Here is a 16,613-nt window from a genome sequence, read left to right as displayed (position 1 = left end):
TAAAACTTCATGTTATCTCAAAGAATGTCTATTTTCATTTACATCAATTATTATTATTATTATTATTATTATCTATAATGGTATGTGTAATGCCACCTATATTCAAAATAATTTGTTTACCCTCAGTTTAAACATACTATTACCAGAAAGCACTCAGTACATTTTTGTTGTCTGATAACCTGAGGTGACTTAAGAGGTTAGGCAAAATACAAAGCAAGAAGTACAAGAGAATGGACACTATATAAAAGAAGCAGAGAGAATAGGTATTGTCAGGCATTAAAGGGAGCAGAAGAAAGATATATTATCAAGAATTAGAATATTTGTGCATTCGAACACCGATTCTCATTTTTTTTTGTCAACTATGGAAAAAGACAGAATGGGTCAATAAAAGGTAAGTATTTGTTTTAACTGATTTAATTACTTAATTTTGGTAGAGCTTTAATTATGATAGCTCTTTCCTAGATATGTAACCCCAGTATTAACCAACCAGGTAGGGTTGATTTAAGCTGAAGCAATTTAAGCTTAAAATGTGTACTGTGTATGTGACTTTAGATGTTGGCTACATTTTGTTAGACAATATATAGACAAGTTATGGTTATAATTTTTGGAACAAATACATGTTTAGAATAAAGAAAAGATAACATTTAGGCATTAAAGATCATATTAAATATTAATTTGGAACACATTTTCGTTGGCAATAGATACTTTAATATCTGAGATAGCAGAGATCAAGTTCTTTTGTAAGAATATGCATGTGCTGGTTGTTGAACATGCATTAAAAAGGCATTTATCCTTATGGAAACCTTTTCCAGTTTTACCGAGAAATAAATGGCATGCATTGCTGTATAAGTTTCAGGTATACAGCATGATGGTTTGGTTTCCATATATTGTGAAATGATTCCCACAACAGATTTAGCTAACACCCATTATCTCATATAGATAAAAGAAAATTTCTCCTGAAAATGCATTTTCAACACATACATCTTAAACTAGGTATCTGAATTTATCTAATTTTCTTCATATCAAGTAGAATTTAAGCATTGTTGCATGGAATTGAAATCCCTGGTTAAAGGATAGAGTAACCCTGGAATAAATCACTTTTGCTGTCTCTGAGCAGCTGCACACCTAGTTGATGGGTCACGAGGGAGTGGCAAAAAGAATTAAAAAATCTCATAATGTGCCTCTAGATAATTGCGTTTTCCCCTTTTATTTAATAATACCCACTGAAAAACCCTGTTTTTAGTGCACTGTAGCAAGAAAGCAAGCAGTAAAGTTAGGGAGGGCATTTATGGGGTGTCTGGAAAATGCTGGCACTTGGAGAGGGGCTTTGCAAACACTAGGTCATTGGCTGGTGTGAAATCTCAAACTCGGACTGAGAGCCTGTACAGATGATCAAGTTGTGCTGTGTTCATTCTGTACTTTTTGAAAGGACTCAATTATTTAAAAGTCTTTTATGTTTGTGATTAACTTATAGAAGTGAATTGCTTACAATAAGAACATGGGAAAGATTTCATTTACAAGTTCAGAAACAGACTGAGCATTAATATGATAAATGGCTAAATTTTGAACCGTAGATCATTCTAGAAGAAATAGCTAATGTTAAGTTCTTGAGTTCCCAAGGACTGTCCCATGCCCACTGTTTCCTGGGGACAACAGAAATACTCACCAATTCTGCAGAAGTCCCCTTCCCATCCTGGGGTGCAGCAGCACTTGCCCGTGGGGGTACAGTAGCCGTTCCGACAGAGCCGGGAACACTCCGAAGTCAATGTCTGCGCTGGTTGTACTGTGGCTCTGCATTCCTCAGGCATTAGAGGTCTGCATCAAAAGACAATGGTCCCAAGTGTATGTTGGTTGAAAATCAGTATTAGGATGAACCCCAGTGATTTTGCAGCTTGCAAAGCATTTCTTTCGCTTTCTAATGAGACCTTTCTTTTAAGTGGCTGAGAAAGATTGACAACTCTCTGAGAACAGAAAATCCACACCAGTGAGGCAAAATCTAACTAACCAGTTTTGAACCAGAGAACATATTAAACATTGTAAGAAACTTTATCACAATCAAAATTCATTGCTTAAAACTGTAATTATATTGTTACATTCAGTAGCTAAACATTTCTAGCAATTAAAATTCTTAAAATAAAGATATATCGATATTTTAAAACATTTTCCCCAGATCTACAAAAATCTTTAGGAATAGTATCGGAGATAGTTTTTGCTTATTATTGGCATATTTGGAAATATCACAAAGCTGAATTCTCATCTAATGTGCACTTGCAGCCTAAAAAAGCTTGGGAATCAATTTTTGTTTCATTTTACATTTCTCTTGAAATACCTGTCTCAGACTGATTTTTCTTGTAGGGATATCTGTGTGTGTGTGTGTGTGTGTGTGTGTGTTATTTTTTTTTTAATTTTTTATTATGTTACGTTAGGGTGTATACTATTGACTCAAAATTCAACCCTTTATGCAAAGAATTATCTATCTATATACATCTTCAGATTTTTTTATTTTATAATGCTATGAAGAAAAAGAAGGCTATTAGCAAACAGCGACAAACATCGTATCTGCTAAGTAAAAAGTCAGAGACTTTAATTGCTCTACCACCGTCATCATTTAGAGATGCCTTCAGAAGATTTTTATGGTTCTTACTGTTTTTGAAATAAGAGGTTTTCTTTCAAGCTGGGTGAGGCTGGAAGCAGGGTCACAACCGCTCATTACCTAATCTCGGAGAAACAACGTGCAGCCCGGCTCCTCTCTCAGTCCTGCTGCCTGTGCCCAGTGTGGTGAGAAGGTGCTTTTCAGTCCAGGAATGTAAACAAACACTCATCACCGCTCAAATCGCCACCATTAAGATGGCGGAGGCAGTTGGACTCCTTAAGTACCGTAACAAAGAAGGCGATAATTATAGGTCAAACCACTAAAAGAAGTAAATGATAAAGCCTTCGGAGATAAGCAAATAATTTGGCCCTGTCGACTCCAGTTTTCTTGAGATAGGTTATCTTGTTCTGTCCTGGCGATATGAAGTGATAATACTTTGGGGCTTGACTTCAGGCTGTTTCTACAATGACTCAAAACCGTATTCAAAATATATAGTGACTTCTTCAGCTTCTCTCTCCAATGAAAGTCCCACCCCGTATTGAAAGTACTGTGTTTTGCAACTAACGTGACAATTCAGAAAACTCCCTTAAATCTCTTCCACCCCTTATTTAAATCTAGAAGCGGTCAATTTCTGTGAAAGGTCCTCAAGGCATTCTATGGACTGCGCATATTTTCACTCACACAACATTAACGAATAATTTCCATGTGTTCCCCAAGGGAGTCTTTCTGGGGGTAAGTGCAGGGGGGGTTTGAGTTGGAGAAAAAATGAAATGAACATGCCAAGGAAAGAGGGCACATTAACTTTGCCTCCCTGCTTTGTTGTTGAATAACCCAAGTTGGCTCTAGTTCTTCCTCTATAAAATTCTTACTTTGTGAAACAATGGTCGCATTTTTGATCCCTGGAAGAGCCTTTTTTCAATGGCCATGAAGTTCCTCTGAGTCATAGGCCATGGCATTCAGTGAACAGGTATTTTACTGGTAACTGAAATTCTGCTCATCCAGTGTCTACTGATTACTCCCTCACTCACTCCCTTTCTGACTCATTCAAGAAGAGATTCTAAAGCAGAGTGCGTCAAAGATATACCCCATGTTGGGGCGCCTGGAAGGCACAGCGGTTAGGCGTCTGCCTTCGGCTCAGGGCGTGATCCCGGCATTATGGGATCGAGCCCCACATCAGGTTCCTCCGCTATGAGCCTGCTTCTTCCTCTCCCACTCCCCCTGCTTGTGTTGCCTCTGTCGCTGGCTGTCTCTATCTCTGTCGAATAAATAAATAAAATCTTTAAAAAAAAAAAAGCTATACCCCATGTTGGGGTGCCTGGATGGCTCAGTTGGTTAAGCGTCCAGCTCTTGGTTTCGGCTCAGGGTCATGGGATCTCGGGGTCATGGGATCGAGCCCCGCATCAGGACTCTGCACTCAGCAGGGAATCTGCGGGAGATTCCCTCTCCCTCTGCGCACCCCCACACGCTTGCTCTCTCCCACTGGAAAATAAATAAATCTTTAAAACATATATGTACGTAATTTATGTATATAAATATATATTTATATATGATATATGATATATATCACGCTATATATGACGTAAAATATGAGTCCCGTAGCTCACACACTACTTGACGATGCAGTTTATGCCCGAGCAGATGAGTTTAAAGAGAGGACACCATTTAGATGAAGAATGTAAATTACCCATTAAACAACCACCAGAAGCTGTTGGCCCGTCTGAGGCCAAGCGTAGGGGCACTGATTCGTGTGCACTGGGAAAAGGAACGAGGATGTGACAAATAAGGACCCAGTAGTGAAGTACAATCTTCAGGGGAGGGCATCTGGTTCTTGGTTCTCCGCTGATCGTCCAGAGAGATGCTTTGACTATTTTTCACCAAACATTCAAATATGTGGAAACTCAGATGGGGGGGATTCTAAGTTGTTTTTTGCCTAAGATTTAATAAGTGCTTATCTATCTGGGGATGGAAATATTTCATACTTGGGTTTCTTTGTTTCAGTTTATATAAAACTATGTGGCTATCATATATGAACGGGATGCCCTTAAGTTTTTTTTTAAATACGTGGAAAATCATCCTTTTTCTCTCTAATGAAGTGGCCAACTAACATTCCTCACTTAGCATGGTAAATAAATCCTCTCCCTCTCTTTAAACTGTTACTCTATTGGGGATTCCCTAACTGAAAATTTATATGGAGGACAGCCCATCTTTTTTTTTTTTTTTTCTTTAAAGTAGGTGTTTGTTTTTAACATGGGGCCAGAACTCATGACCCTGAGATCAAGAGGCCCACGCTTTGCTGACTGAGCCAGCCAGGCACCCCAAGGATAACCCACCTCTTATAGACCTTCGCTTCTCTCAATGAATGGATTCCCCTATCTCCTTTCCCACCCCCACTGAAATGAAAGCTTTCTGAAGGCAAAAGTGACATATTCAATCCTCCTCAAGACCAGTCAGTCACTCACTCAGGCAAGTACTCTGCTCTCATGGGGTAAGACATCAACAGAACAGGGTTCCAATCCTCATGGAGACACCATCGGGCAGACAGACATTCGAACACAAAAATATAACGCAGTGTAACCTTTGTTATGATACAGGTACACAAGAAGTAACACAAGAATACAGACAAGGAAGAAACTAGTTTAGGATTGAAGGATGTTTTAGAAGATGACATTTAAACCACCGAAGTATTTTATCTCCTTTACCTACTTATAATCAGAGGAGCTAGGAAAACACTACAGAAGCACTCAATAAATGTTTATTGAATGCATACAGTAGAAACTTTCTCAAATGCTTTTTCTGGACTATGTTTCCCTCTCTTTTCTTGTGTCCCTCCAGGACCTAGGAAAATGTGTAGCATCTGGAAGATACTTAAAGGTCTGTTGAGTGAATGAATAAATAAGAATATGGAATTTTAAGAGAGAGTTTGTTTCTTTTCTGTGCTGAGTAAAGATATTAGGAATATACAGACTATTTAGGGAAGGGATATCATTAAAATCTAGTTGTTATACTTTTATATCATGAGCTTAAAACTAAAAACACTTGCTATATTTCTGTTGCCTTAATTTTCTCAAGTCTTAAGAATTCTTCTAAGGCATGGTTACATTCACTTTCAGTGAAACATTTTTACATTAATCATAGTCATAGTAAATAAACAACAGACTAAGAAGGAAGCATGACACAAAGATAGGGTTGTTTTCTCCTCCAGCTGGGAATTAAGCCAATGTATTAAAATTCATTTTTCTGGTTGTATATTTGGTAAAGTCTAACAAAGAGTTTTGGTTATCCCAGCCACCTCCCCCACTCACTCTCTGTTCTAGTGACATTTCTTCCTTCCATTGAAAATAACAGGGTTTCTTTACATGCAATGAGAAGAACAGAAAATGGAATAAAACAAGTAAATGTGAACTTTTATAGTCACCTTGAAATAGACCATCATATGCATAAGTAATTACTACATATACACAACCACATGGCATCAAAACAAAAATCTAGAGTCTGCATATATATATATATATATATATATATATATATATATATATGGTGATAGGTTGCCTCATTTTTCATTCTTATTTTTATTGGACTGGAAAAGTGGGTGTTTTAATGTAGGTGTACTAAGAATTGCTTAAATAGTTTTGTTCTTCGTTTAAACAATTACTTTCTTAACTTTTGGATTCTTATCTCTACTGAATGAAGTCCAGGATAGCTTTCATTTTTTCTTTTTTTAAGATTTTATTTATTTATTTGACAGAGATAGAGACAGCCAGCGAGAGAGAGGGAACACAAGCAGGGGGAGTGGGAGAGGAAGAAGCAGGCTCATAGCGAAGGAGCCTGATGTGGGGCTCGATCCCAGGACTGGGATCACGCCCTGAGCCAAAGGCAGACACTTAACGACTGAGCCACCCAGGCACCCCCAGGATAGCTTTCAAAGTAGGAAACTTAACCAAGAGGATATTGAGGTTTGTAACAAGGAATATATCAAGCCATTTGTCGATAGTTACCTCTGTAGGCATCAAACTCAATTTAAATCAGAAAAACACACTTTATAATCTTTATACTTGACAATGGAACAATAAGGACTAGTGCCGAAAAATTGTCCAACATTCTTTAATGCATAAAGCATTGTTTCTGGAAATGTAAGATGTTTTCTTAGAAACCCACTCTGTCTGGTTTTAAGTAGTAGCATAAAAGTTGAGATACTGGGGCGCCTGGGTGGCGCAGTCGTTAAGCGTCTGCCTTCTGCTCAGGGCGTGATCCTGGCCTTCCGGGATCGAGTCCCACATCAGGCTCCTCTGCTGGGAGCCTGCTTCTTCCTCTCCCACTCCCCCTGCTTGTGTTCCCTCTCTCGCTGGCTGTCTCTCTCTCTCTGTCAAATAAATAAATAAAATCTTAAAAAAAAAAAAAAGTTGAGATACTTTCTTGAAATAAAAGAAGTTGAGAAGCATAAGTGATTTGTAACATATCCTACGTGATGACTTTCTGTGACTAGCTAACGCCAACAGTGACTGTCTCCAGGTAGTGAGATTATAGATGGTTTTAATTTTATGATATTTAATTAAATAAATGAATAAACAAATCAATAAATGAGGAGTCCTCTGTGTACCTGGATGGAAGCAGAGGGATAATCCTGTCTGAGTAGGCCTGCCCTTCTGATTGAGTATGTTAGAAATCTACTGTGTTTTTTACAAAAAGTAAAGGGACTCATTCTGAAATTTTTGTTAGGGGTCCAGGTTTTAAATTCATGTTATTGTCAAACAAGGTACATTAATCATAAGTAATACTCATTTATAAAATCCTGACTCATTAGAGATTTCAGAAGAAGTAATAATTCTAAAGCTTCTCTTTGTCAACCATCTGCTTAAGGGGGGAAGGTGAGGTAAGAACTGTCGGTATGCCTGGGTGGCTCAGTCAGTTAAGTGTCTGCCTTTGGCTCAGGTCATGATCCCAGGGTCCTGGGATGGAGCCCCGTGCTCAGCAGGGAAGCCTGCTTCTCCCTGTGCCCCTCTCCCCTGCTCATGCTCTCTCTCTCTTTCTCTCTCTCAAATGAATAAATAAAAAATCTTAAAAAAAAAAGAACTGTCTTTTTTTTTAATCCATATTCATGTTGAGACACTTGGAAAAGTGTTGTTACTGCAAGCTTTGCAAAACGAGTTTTCTTGAATGCTTGCTCCTATTCTCATGAGAAAGTCTAAATCCTTACTACCCATAGCATGGCACCAGACCAGAGGAACCAGCATCATGTACGAGTTTGTTAGAAACATAGAAGCTCAGGCCCGTCCCCAGCCTTACTGAGTCTACACTCTGGCCCATTTGTCAGCGGATTCAAATGCCTGTTCAGGTTTGAGAGGCTCTGTTCTAAGCGAAGGCCACTTCCCAGCCAGCAGCACTTAATGTGGCCACGAACTGGTGTGGCCAGGGGCTTCCAGGTAGAGAATGCTCTAAAGTTGTATGCTTGGATGAAGTCTTCACCTCTGCACAGGAAGGCGGGCTTTGGGAGCCACTACAGAGTCCCTGGTGTAATGGGTCTCCTCACTGTGAGCGTTTGATAGGCAGTGCTAATCCGTAACCACTCGTCGTTTCTAAAACCAATACTCAGCACTTTTACCTAGACAAGGGTAAGGGAGTGGAGACGCCTGATGGGATAGATTTTACTGCTGCCCGCCTGTCTAGCTCGGGGCATAGGTGTAGACCTAGCTTAGTAGAGCTGCGTGGCCCTCTCTCACATACTCACTTCAATGCCTTTCTTCAAGGTCAGTTGATAAAGTCATTTTTTTTTAAGTCTGGATAATTTTCTTCAGTCTGGATGTTCACTAAACTCTTCTTGTTCACGTTGACACTTCTCTTTTCAGTGTCTGTTTACCCATGAGGAGTAGAAGCTGGGATTCCACGGATTTACAGCCTGTTTTGAGACCACACAGAGCCCTTTTGTGGCAGCTAGTAAAACGATACATGATACTAATTCCTATTTTACTGGAAGGAATCTTATACATTCATAATACAATCATATTCCAGGTGAAAGAACAGTGAAAATGGAATCTATTTCTGCATAATCATGCATTGGGACTTCGTGGCAGTAGAGATGGCAATACTCATTTCCTAACGGCATTTTTCAAGTACCGTTTGAGGTATTGTTTTTTAATTATTTACTTATTTAAAGTTAATCTCTTCACCCCACATGGGGCTTGAACTTACAAACTCGAGATCAAGAGTCACATACTCTTCAGACTGAGCCAGCCAGGAACCCCCTATTTGAGGTATTCTTAAGGAATATTGTCCTTGACATTATATCACATGCAGGTTGCAGAAATACCTTTAAAAAAATTATTTAATTTATTTATTTGAGAGAGAGAGAGCACGCGAGCAAGTGAGGGGATGGGCAAAGGAAGAGAATTTTCAAGCAGTCTCCCTGCTGAACATGGGGCCCCATGAGGGGCTCGATCTCAAAACCTATGAGACCATGACCTGAGCTGAAACCAAGAGTCAGATGCTTAACTGACTGAGCCACCCAGGCACTCCAGAAATATCTTTTTATGTATGTCCCAAGCAACCTTGATATTGGAGTAAAGGGAAACATAATTTAAATTCAAGAATAGCTCTGAACTTCTATATATTATGTATCATATTAAAATTTTCAATTTGTGCCGTATATTTCTAGAATTCCAATTTAGGATGGATAAAGCCAATGTTTGGTCTTATTTCCAGACATCACTTTGAACTACTTCATTTCTCTGTTCTACAGCGTGCTGGAAAAATGGGCCTGGGCCTCAGCTGTTTTTTCTGAGACCAATGTTGTCTTCATTCTGAGGTCTGTAATTTAAATGTTGAGCATACGCTCACTCAGAAGTAGTGCTGTTGGCTCTAATTTGGGATTGAGCGAGCACTAAACTCGAAGGGGGCAGAGGCAGTGGTGATTTGGTGACGGTAGCCACGGGTTTGGCTGCCTAGTGCTGATAAGATTATCAGAACTTCTACAAATACGCTAAATTTTGTTCTATGGCTAAAGATGCAACCATAATAAAAGCAAATAATGAAGCCACATATACTTTTTAGCAATTTCATATTCAACTTATCCTCATGAGGAAGGGCTAGTTCTGTATTCCCAAGTTTAAAGGAGAAGCACATGTACAAAGACATTAAATGGCTTTCACACAGCCAGTTACACATAGTCTGGAACTATCTCCTAGTCCAGTGTTCTCTCCACTCAACTGGCCCTTTTCCTTTAGGAAAAAGGGAGCAAAGCACCCATATTTCAGGCCCAGCTAACCTCACTATCCAAACACCACCACGAAAATACACAAGTATCTAAAAGGGAGTGTGGATCTCCTTCATTCAACTTTTCAGGCTAGCTCGATGTATCTATATTTCCATGGGAAAATCAGGAAATGAAAGTTATGTATTTCCTTAAAGGGAAAACCTAGGAGAAATAATGAGACTATATGATAACGTCATCTGCTTTCAAAAAAAGTAAAAAATTTTTTCTTATTAAATTGCCTTCAGTGCCTATTGCATCATGATTTCAATGTCCTAAATTCAGAATATGGTCCACCCTAATTATTAGTGGTGAATATAGAAAAACAGGCCTTTCTACTTAAATTCAATGTACACGTTCCTGAAAAATCTTGTATGCTACAACATTGAATACTAAAAATAATAGGGCTTATGGGAAAAATAGGGTTGGGGCAAAGCACTGAAGATTGGCACAATTTTGTAAGTAAAGCACTAAAACAGCAAACTGGGTACCTAGGGGGAGAGTTTGGGCCGCGGGCAGGAGCTGGAGGCCGCCTCAGCCCAGTTCAGGAACATCCAAGAACAAAATGGCAGTGGGGGTGGGCCGTGAACTCCCCGGGGGAAGTGACACCTGCAGAGAGCCCAGGTGGAAGGAAACCCTCATCGGGGAGGAGAACCCAGTACAGACACTTGTTTTTCATTTTACCTCTTAGCTGAGAAGCCTCCTCTGCCTTTGCAATAACCTGACTGAGGGTTTGTTCTTTTTCTTGTAACTCTGGCCATACTTGCTTGGAAAGCTACACAATTTCCATGTTATGTGGTCCTCATTCTCTTTTATACGTGAGCTAATCAGTGTTCGAGAAAAGCACAGTGGAGCAGGACGAACTGGGCCAGAGAGCCAATCATGGTGAATTTTACCTGTCTCAGTATCCATAGCTCTCTGGGCCATTAATTCGGCAATTTATAGGGTATACTGCTCTCGCATAATTTTTTTTTTATCCCGAAGTGTTATTTATCTCAAATAATATTTACATTTTTGATAATGTGTGTGATCTCCCAATTTAAAGAAAAATAAGCTCCTTAGAGGATAGGACTAAATTCTCACTTATATCCTCCCTCTGCAGCACATAATACATTATCTTGAACACAAGAGACAGGTACAAGATACTTGTAGACTGATTAAATCTCCTGATTTAAGCTTGGAGTATAACTATACTTACTCTCATATGATAAAAATAAAAACTGAAAAATTAGGGCACAATAAAAAGTCAGTGCCACTGCTTCCTAATATAAAGAAGGAAATATATTCTGTTCAGAATTTTATGTCCAAAAACAAGTTTGAACTTAAAAACTTAATTCATAAACCATTATTGATAAAAAAAAATGTTAGACACGAAATAAGAAATGTTTGTAATTGGGAAAATAGGCATTTTAAAAAAAAACACCTTGATTACATTATAATTCAAAAGACTTAAAAGCCTAGAGTATTTTTTTAGAAATCACCAAATAATAATAATAATAAATCTTTCTCCCACTTAAAGCTGTAGCAGTACCAGAGTTTTAATTTTATATTATAGGAGGGCAGAAATGTGAAATATCACTAAATGCTTTAAATAGGAAGCAAAAACTAGATACAAGTTTCTGTCCTTTAAAAGAACACAAGGATGTTGGTTTAAATTCTCTTTCAAGACTATTAGGGTGACAAATGCCCAAATATTGATGTTATACTTTTTGCTTCATTTGTCATTGTTGACAAAAACAAGTCATGTAAGCTTGTAACTTGACTACAATGAATTAGTTTAAAAAAAGAAAAAGATGCTAAGAAGCCGTTTTTCCTTTAAAAAATGCACCTTCCTCAGGCACCTGGCCGGCTCTGTTGGTAGAGCTCGCGACTCTTGATCTCACGGCTGTAAATTCGAGCCCCTTGTTGGGTATAGAGATTGCTTAAAAATAAAATCTTAAAAATAATAAAAATCATAAAAAGTACACCTTCCTCCAGATAACATCTTATTACAAATTTCTGTCGCTGTTTTATGCAAGGTTAAATCTGCCTTTATCTCAAGTACCACAATATCTGGTGATACGCTGCCTTACAATGAAAGCACAAAAAATTCAGAAGATCTACTGATATCTGACTTTCACCATTGTCCCAGGCCGGGGAGAAACATGGCAATTAAAACGAAATGCTTTTAAGAGTTTTCGACTCTTAACACAAGTCTTCTTTTGAAGAATATATTCGTCATTATTTGAATTTTCATTTTATATCTTTTTAACAAATGCGCTCTGAAAGTGGCAATTCAACCAAGTCTTCATTGCAATCTGTACAATTGCTCTAGGAATTGATATTCCCACATCAAAATTGAAAGTTTGAGAGAGACTATAATTAGCATAAAGCAGAACATTCCTTTGAGTGCTGTGGTCATCCGTCACATCTCTAGGAAATAGGAGATATAGATATAGATCTCTTTATATGAGCATCTTAGATGCCATGTTCCTTTAGATAAATTTTTTTCATAAATTGTTATGTAATATTTCCTATTTATTTTGAACTGGGTGGTGGCTCTCCGCAGCAGGGCGAGGCTGACCTGCGTATGTTTAAATGTGTGTGCCTATATATATACATATGCAAATCCTGGCAACATGGGACTCACATTCCAGTTATACTGAGGTCATTACCATGCATTATGTATGCATGCTCGTTCGTTCATTAGAAGTTTCTACTTTGATCTATCCCCTTCTTTGGTAATATATCTTCAAAATTTCAAATGCTACAGGGCAGCTTAGGAAGGGTTCATTAGCCACAAGTGTACTGTGTATCACAACATACAATACAGTGCATTAAGAATAAAATATAAGCTAGCAGATAAGACTTTCCATTTTCAGTGATCGGCTCGGCAAAAAAATAATAATAGCCAAAATGTGGAGCATGCTTCCTTGTCTTTTAGACTTCAAATCCACCATGCTGAATGGATTTTTATAGGGCATATACTTGTTCATGACCTCTAGTGTGAAGAAATTCTGTCATGTTTGAAAACTAGTCCCTGGTGGAGCCTGTGTCCCTGTTAATAGCTGAAAGGTCAATGGAGCTGCTAAACAGTTTGTATTACTGTCAGGGTGGCCATGAAAACACGGCCTGCAGCACGAGGACTTGGCAGCTGGGTCAACAGGCACTGTGGGGATTTCTCAACCTAGGGGGGCCACTTGCATAAAACTTTGACTGATGAATTGGGACTAGACTGGCTTATTGGGCTAAAGCCTCTCTATTATGTGTGACTTTCTTTAGGATGGCAGAGCGGCCTGCTGGCTCCCTGAGACATATGTGAAGGATAAACAGAACTGATTTCCTCCTATGAAGTGAGTTTTTGGAGAAAAAAAAAAGCCCTCTTCAGCATCTAGTCTAATTAGGAGTAGGATGAAGATATTAAGAAAAAAATAAAGAAAAGGCAGTAAGTAAGGCCATCGAGGGGAGAAGCGGGGAGGAGGCTTGGGGAGCAGTTTTTGATACTGGTCACACAGGAGTTTGGGGATACAACATTTCTGTAAAATGACCTCCCAAGCCTGGAATTTGCATTGTTAATTTATAGACCTCTTAAGGGAATGGTCTGTGTGACTTGGTTGGATAACAGATAAGCAATATGTTAAAATATAGGAAGACTGGGTACATAGTAATTAAATCAAAATGATTAAAAATAATTTTGTTTTAGGGGTGCCTGGGTGGATCAGATGGCTAAGCAACTGCTTTCAGCTCAGGCCATGATCTCAGGGTCCTGGGATGGAGCCCCAGGTCAGGCTCCCAGCTCAGTGGGGAGTCTGCTTCTCCCTCTCCCTCTGCCTCTCCTCCTGCTTGTGCTCTCTTTCTCAAATGAATAAATAAAATCTTAAAAAAAAAAAAAGAAGAATTTTGTTTTATAAATTCCTGGAGAAATAACCCCAGAAACATTTCAAAATCAAAAAAACGGTCATTTGGTCTCATCTCGTGCAAAAATTAGAGAATCTTTGGCAGCAGTGTGATAAAAATTGTGTTCTACAAAAATAAAGCTTAGAAGGTATGTAACTGTTAGAATTCTTTAATTTCCACTCTGCAGGCACATTTGTTTGATTCTGAAAAGACTGAATTAAGAGCAAGCATCCACGGCATGACTTGGACATTTGGGTACTAGGTATCAAGCGCTCTTGTGAAAGCTCCACAGACATCTTTACCCCAATGTTGGAAAGACAGCCTTAAAAGTTGGGCGATCACCTGAAAATAATTCTTGAGTGCATAGAATGAATACCTACGATATTGAAGAATTTACTATGTTTTAAATGTAGGATTTAATCATCTTCAAAAGCACTCTGCAGAAATGAGGAAGGGGCAGAATGACCATGTGCACTCCATTGGTGGACAAAGGGGCAGAGTAGGGTGAAGTGACTTGATCAGCCCCCCCCCCCCCCCCCCCCCAGTAAGAAAGATGCGGACACAAGACCAGTTGACTCCCGGTCCTGCCAGGATGGACTTGTTCTTGGTCTTGATGAGTCTCAGGTGGCAGGACTAAGTGCAACTACAATTATTGCCTACCTCTCTTGTGCTCAGTGTATTAAATCTGTTTTCTAGAACTGCTGGCCATAGGAGCTCCCGTGACCAGGGCCGGCAGGACCCCATACTAGAGACTTTCTGGGACCCGGGGAGCTGACTCAGCAAGCTGGGTGATCGGTATGGACTTGATCCTAACTCCACTCTCCGATGAGATGCCACTGTTTCACCTCCGACGACACTCCTGAAGTGTGTTCAGTGTTCTAACATGGAGGAAAATTCACTCCTTCTCTACTTTTTCTTTAAATGACTCCTGAGTTCTACTTAAGGAAAACCGGGTTGTAGTCTTATTGAATTTTCATTTTTTAAAATTATAAATCATGATATCTGATTTTTATAACAGGTTATCTTGCCATCTTTTTCTGAGATGGGTGCCCACTGGAAAATGATTTTAAACTTACGTAAACGATTAGGTAATATATAGCCTTAGACCAAAATGTCCTTACAGACTGAGATGGTAATGCTGTAACCTCATCTACTTTTGCCAAAATGACTTCAGAATATTGCAGATGGTTTTTAAACTCCCTTGTCTTTTTTATAAGGGAGTGTGTGTGTGCATGTGTGTAGGAAAAAACAGAAAAAAAAAAACGTAAGTCCTATGGTGAGTAAAAATGTAACTTCGATGACATGTATATTTTTTACATTATATATTCAATTACATTATATATTTGTTTACATTATATATTTTTGTAATTTTTTTTTTTAAAGTAGGCTCCATGCCCAGCATGGAGCCCAGCACATGGCTTGAACTCACAACCCTGAGATCAAGACCTGAGCTGAGACCAAGAGTTTGATCCTTAACTGACTAAGCCACCCAGATGCCCCAAACATAAAAATTTTATAGTTCGTTGTTATTCTCTTCCAGGACCATGAGTCAAGCGCTGTTTGAAAGTAGCGATCCTGAAAACATTATTCTAACAAGTCTGGGGACTCCTCCACAAGTATACAATTAACCTAAGATTTTCATTTGAGTTAGATTTTTGATATAACAAGAAATGTCTATAACAAGAAATGTGTTTTCAGTAGATGAGGTTCTTTCTTCAAATTCTCCCTCAAAAGTTTTGGAGAAAAAATGTGGCTCTGAAACAGACATTCTGAACACTGTTAGGCTAGTAATTAGCTTGTGTTTCTAAAATAATCCTACTCACATACACTGAAGTGTCTGCTTATATAGAACTCAAGCTCATCTAGGGAAAATACTATAATAATAAACGATGGCATCCAAATTGAAACAGCATGAGGCTCCCAACAAATGTTTATGAAAACATTTGTTTTCTTACAGTCAGCTTCATTTTGAAATTTATGTCTATGCCTGTGTACAAGGACAGTGTGTTTGGGACTCTGTTACTCCCCCCACCTTCTGAAAACCAAACACACATCTTAACCCTGGCCCCACACGTGACAGGACTCACCAGAAACAGGCACCATAATGAGAAGTCAGGCCTTTCAGGTATGTCACTCCGAGACCACCCTACTAGAGGAGGCCCCAAGATCACAAAGCCAAGGTCCCTTATGGAAACCCCGGTAATTAGACACTAATAATGGATGGAAGGTGTAAAATTCACCTCAACTCACCACCAGCAGACTAAACAATCCAGATGAAGAGAGAAAGATTTTGTGAGAGGGAGGAAGAATTCATTATACTACTACCGGGAAGCTTGTAAAAGCATATCAACTTTGACAAACAGGATGGGATAACGACTATTTGGAAACAAAGGGCATTAGATCTGAATGAAATCCCTAGACATCGTTATGAATCAAGAGAATGCTGCTACGTTGTTTGATTTGTGTTCTTAATATTGCCAACTTCAACCATCACCGAAGTGTCTGATATTTTTTTTAATTTCTTACTTTGCTTTTCACTAAGAGGGTATTGGTTTTACAGCCAAGAAGGAAAAGATCTCCTACAAAGATATTTGCAAATGACACTACAGATAAAGGACTGGTATCCAAGATCTACAAAGAACTTCTCAAACTCAATACACGAGAAACAAATAAACAAATCAAAAAATGGGCAGAAGATATGAACAGACACTTTTCCAATGAAGACATACAAATGGCTAACAGACACATGAAAAAATGTTCAAAATCATTAGCCATCAAGGAAATTCAAATCAAAACCACACTGAGATACCACCTTACGCCAGTTAGAATGGCAAAAATAGACAAGGCAAGAAACAACAATTGTTGGAGAGGATGTGGAGAAAGGGGATCCCTCCTACATTG

The 16,613-nt window shown here is 38.8% G+C and overlaps 1 protein-coding gene across 1 annotated transcript in view; it reads right to left on the bottom strand.

The window, feature by feature from the left end:
* Positions 1-16,613, bottom strand: part of HHIP (hedgehog interacting protein) — a 95,785-nt gene that overhangs the window by 8,332 nt on the left and 70,840 nt on the right. Inside the window, exon 12 of the mRNA XM_045798903.2 lies at positions 1,667-1,815. Coding sequence (XP_045654859.2) covers positions 1,667-1,815 — 149 coding nt within the window. The remainder of the gene's footprint in view (positions 1-1,666; positions 1,816-16,613) is intronic.

This window comes from Ursus americanus, chromosome 13 (genome assembly GCF_024610735.1).
Source record: "Ursus americanus isolate L20-20 chromosome 13, mUrsAme1.1.p, whole genome shotgun sequence".
NCBI lineage: Eukaryota > Metazoa > Chordata > Mammalia > Carnivora > Ursidae > Ursus > Ursus americanus.
The sequence above is the reverse complement of the archived record's forward strand: the minus strand, read 5'-3'. Positions and strand labels throughout refer to the sequence as shown.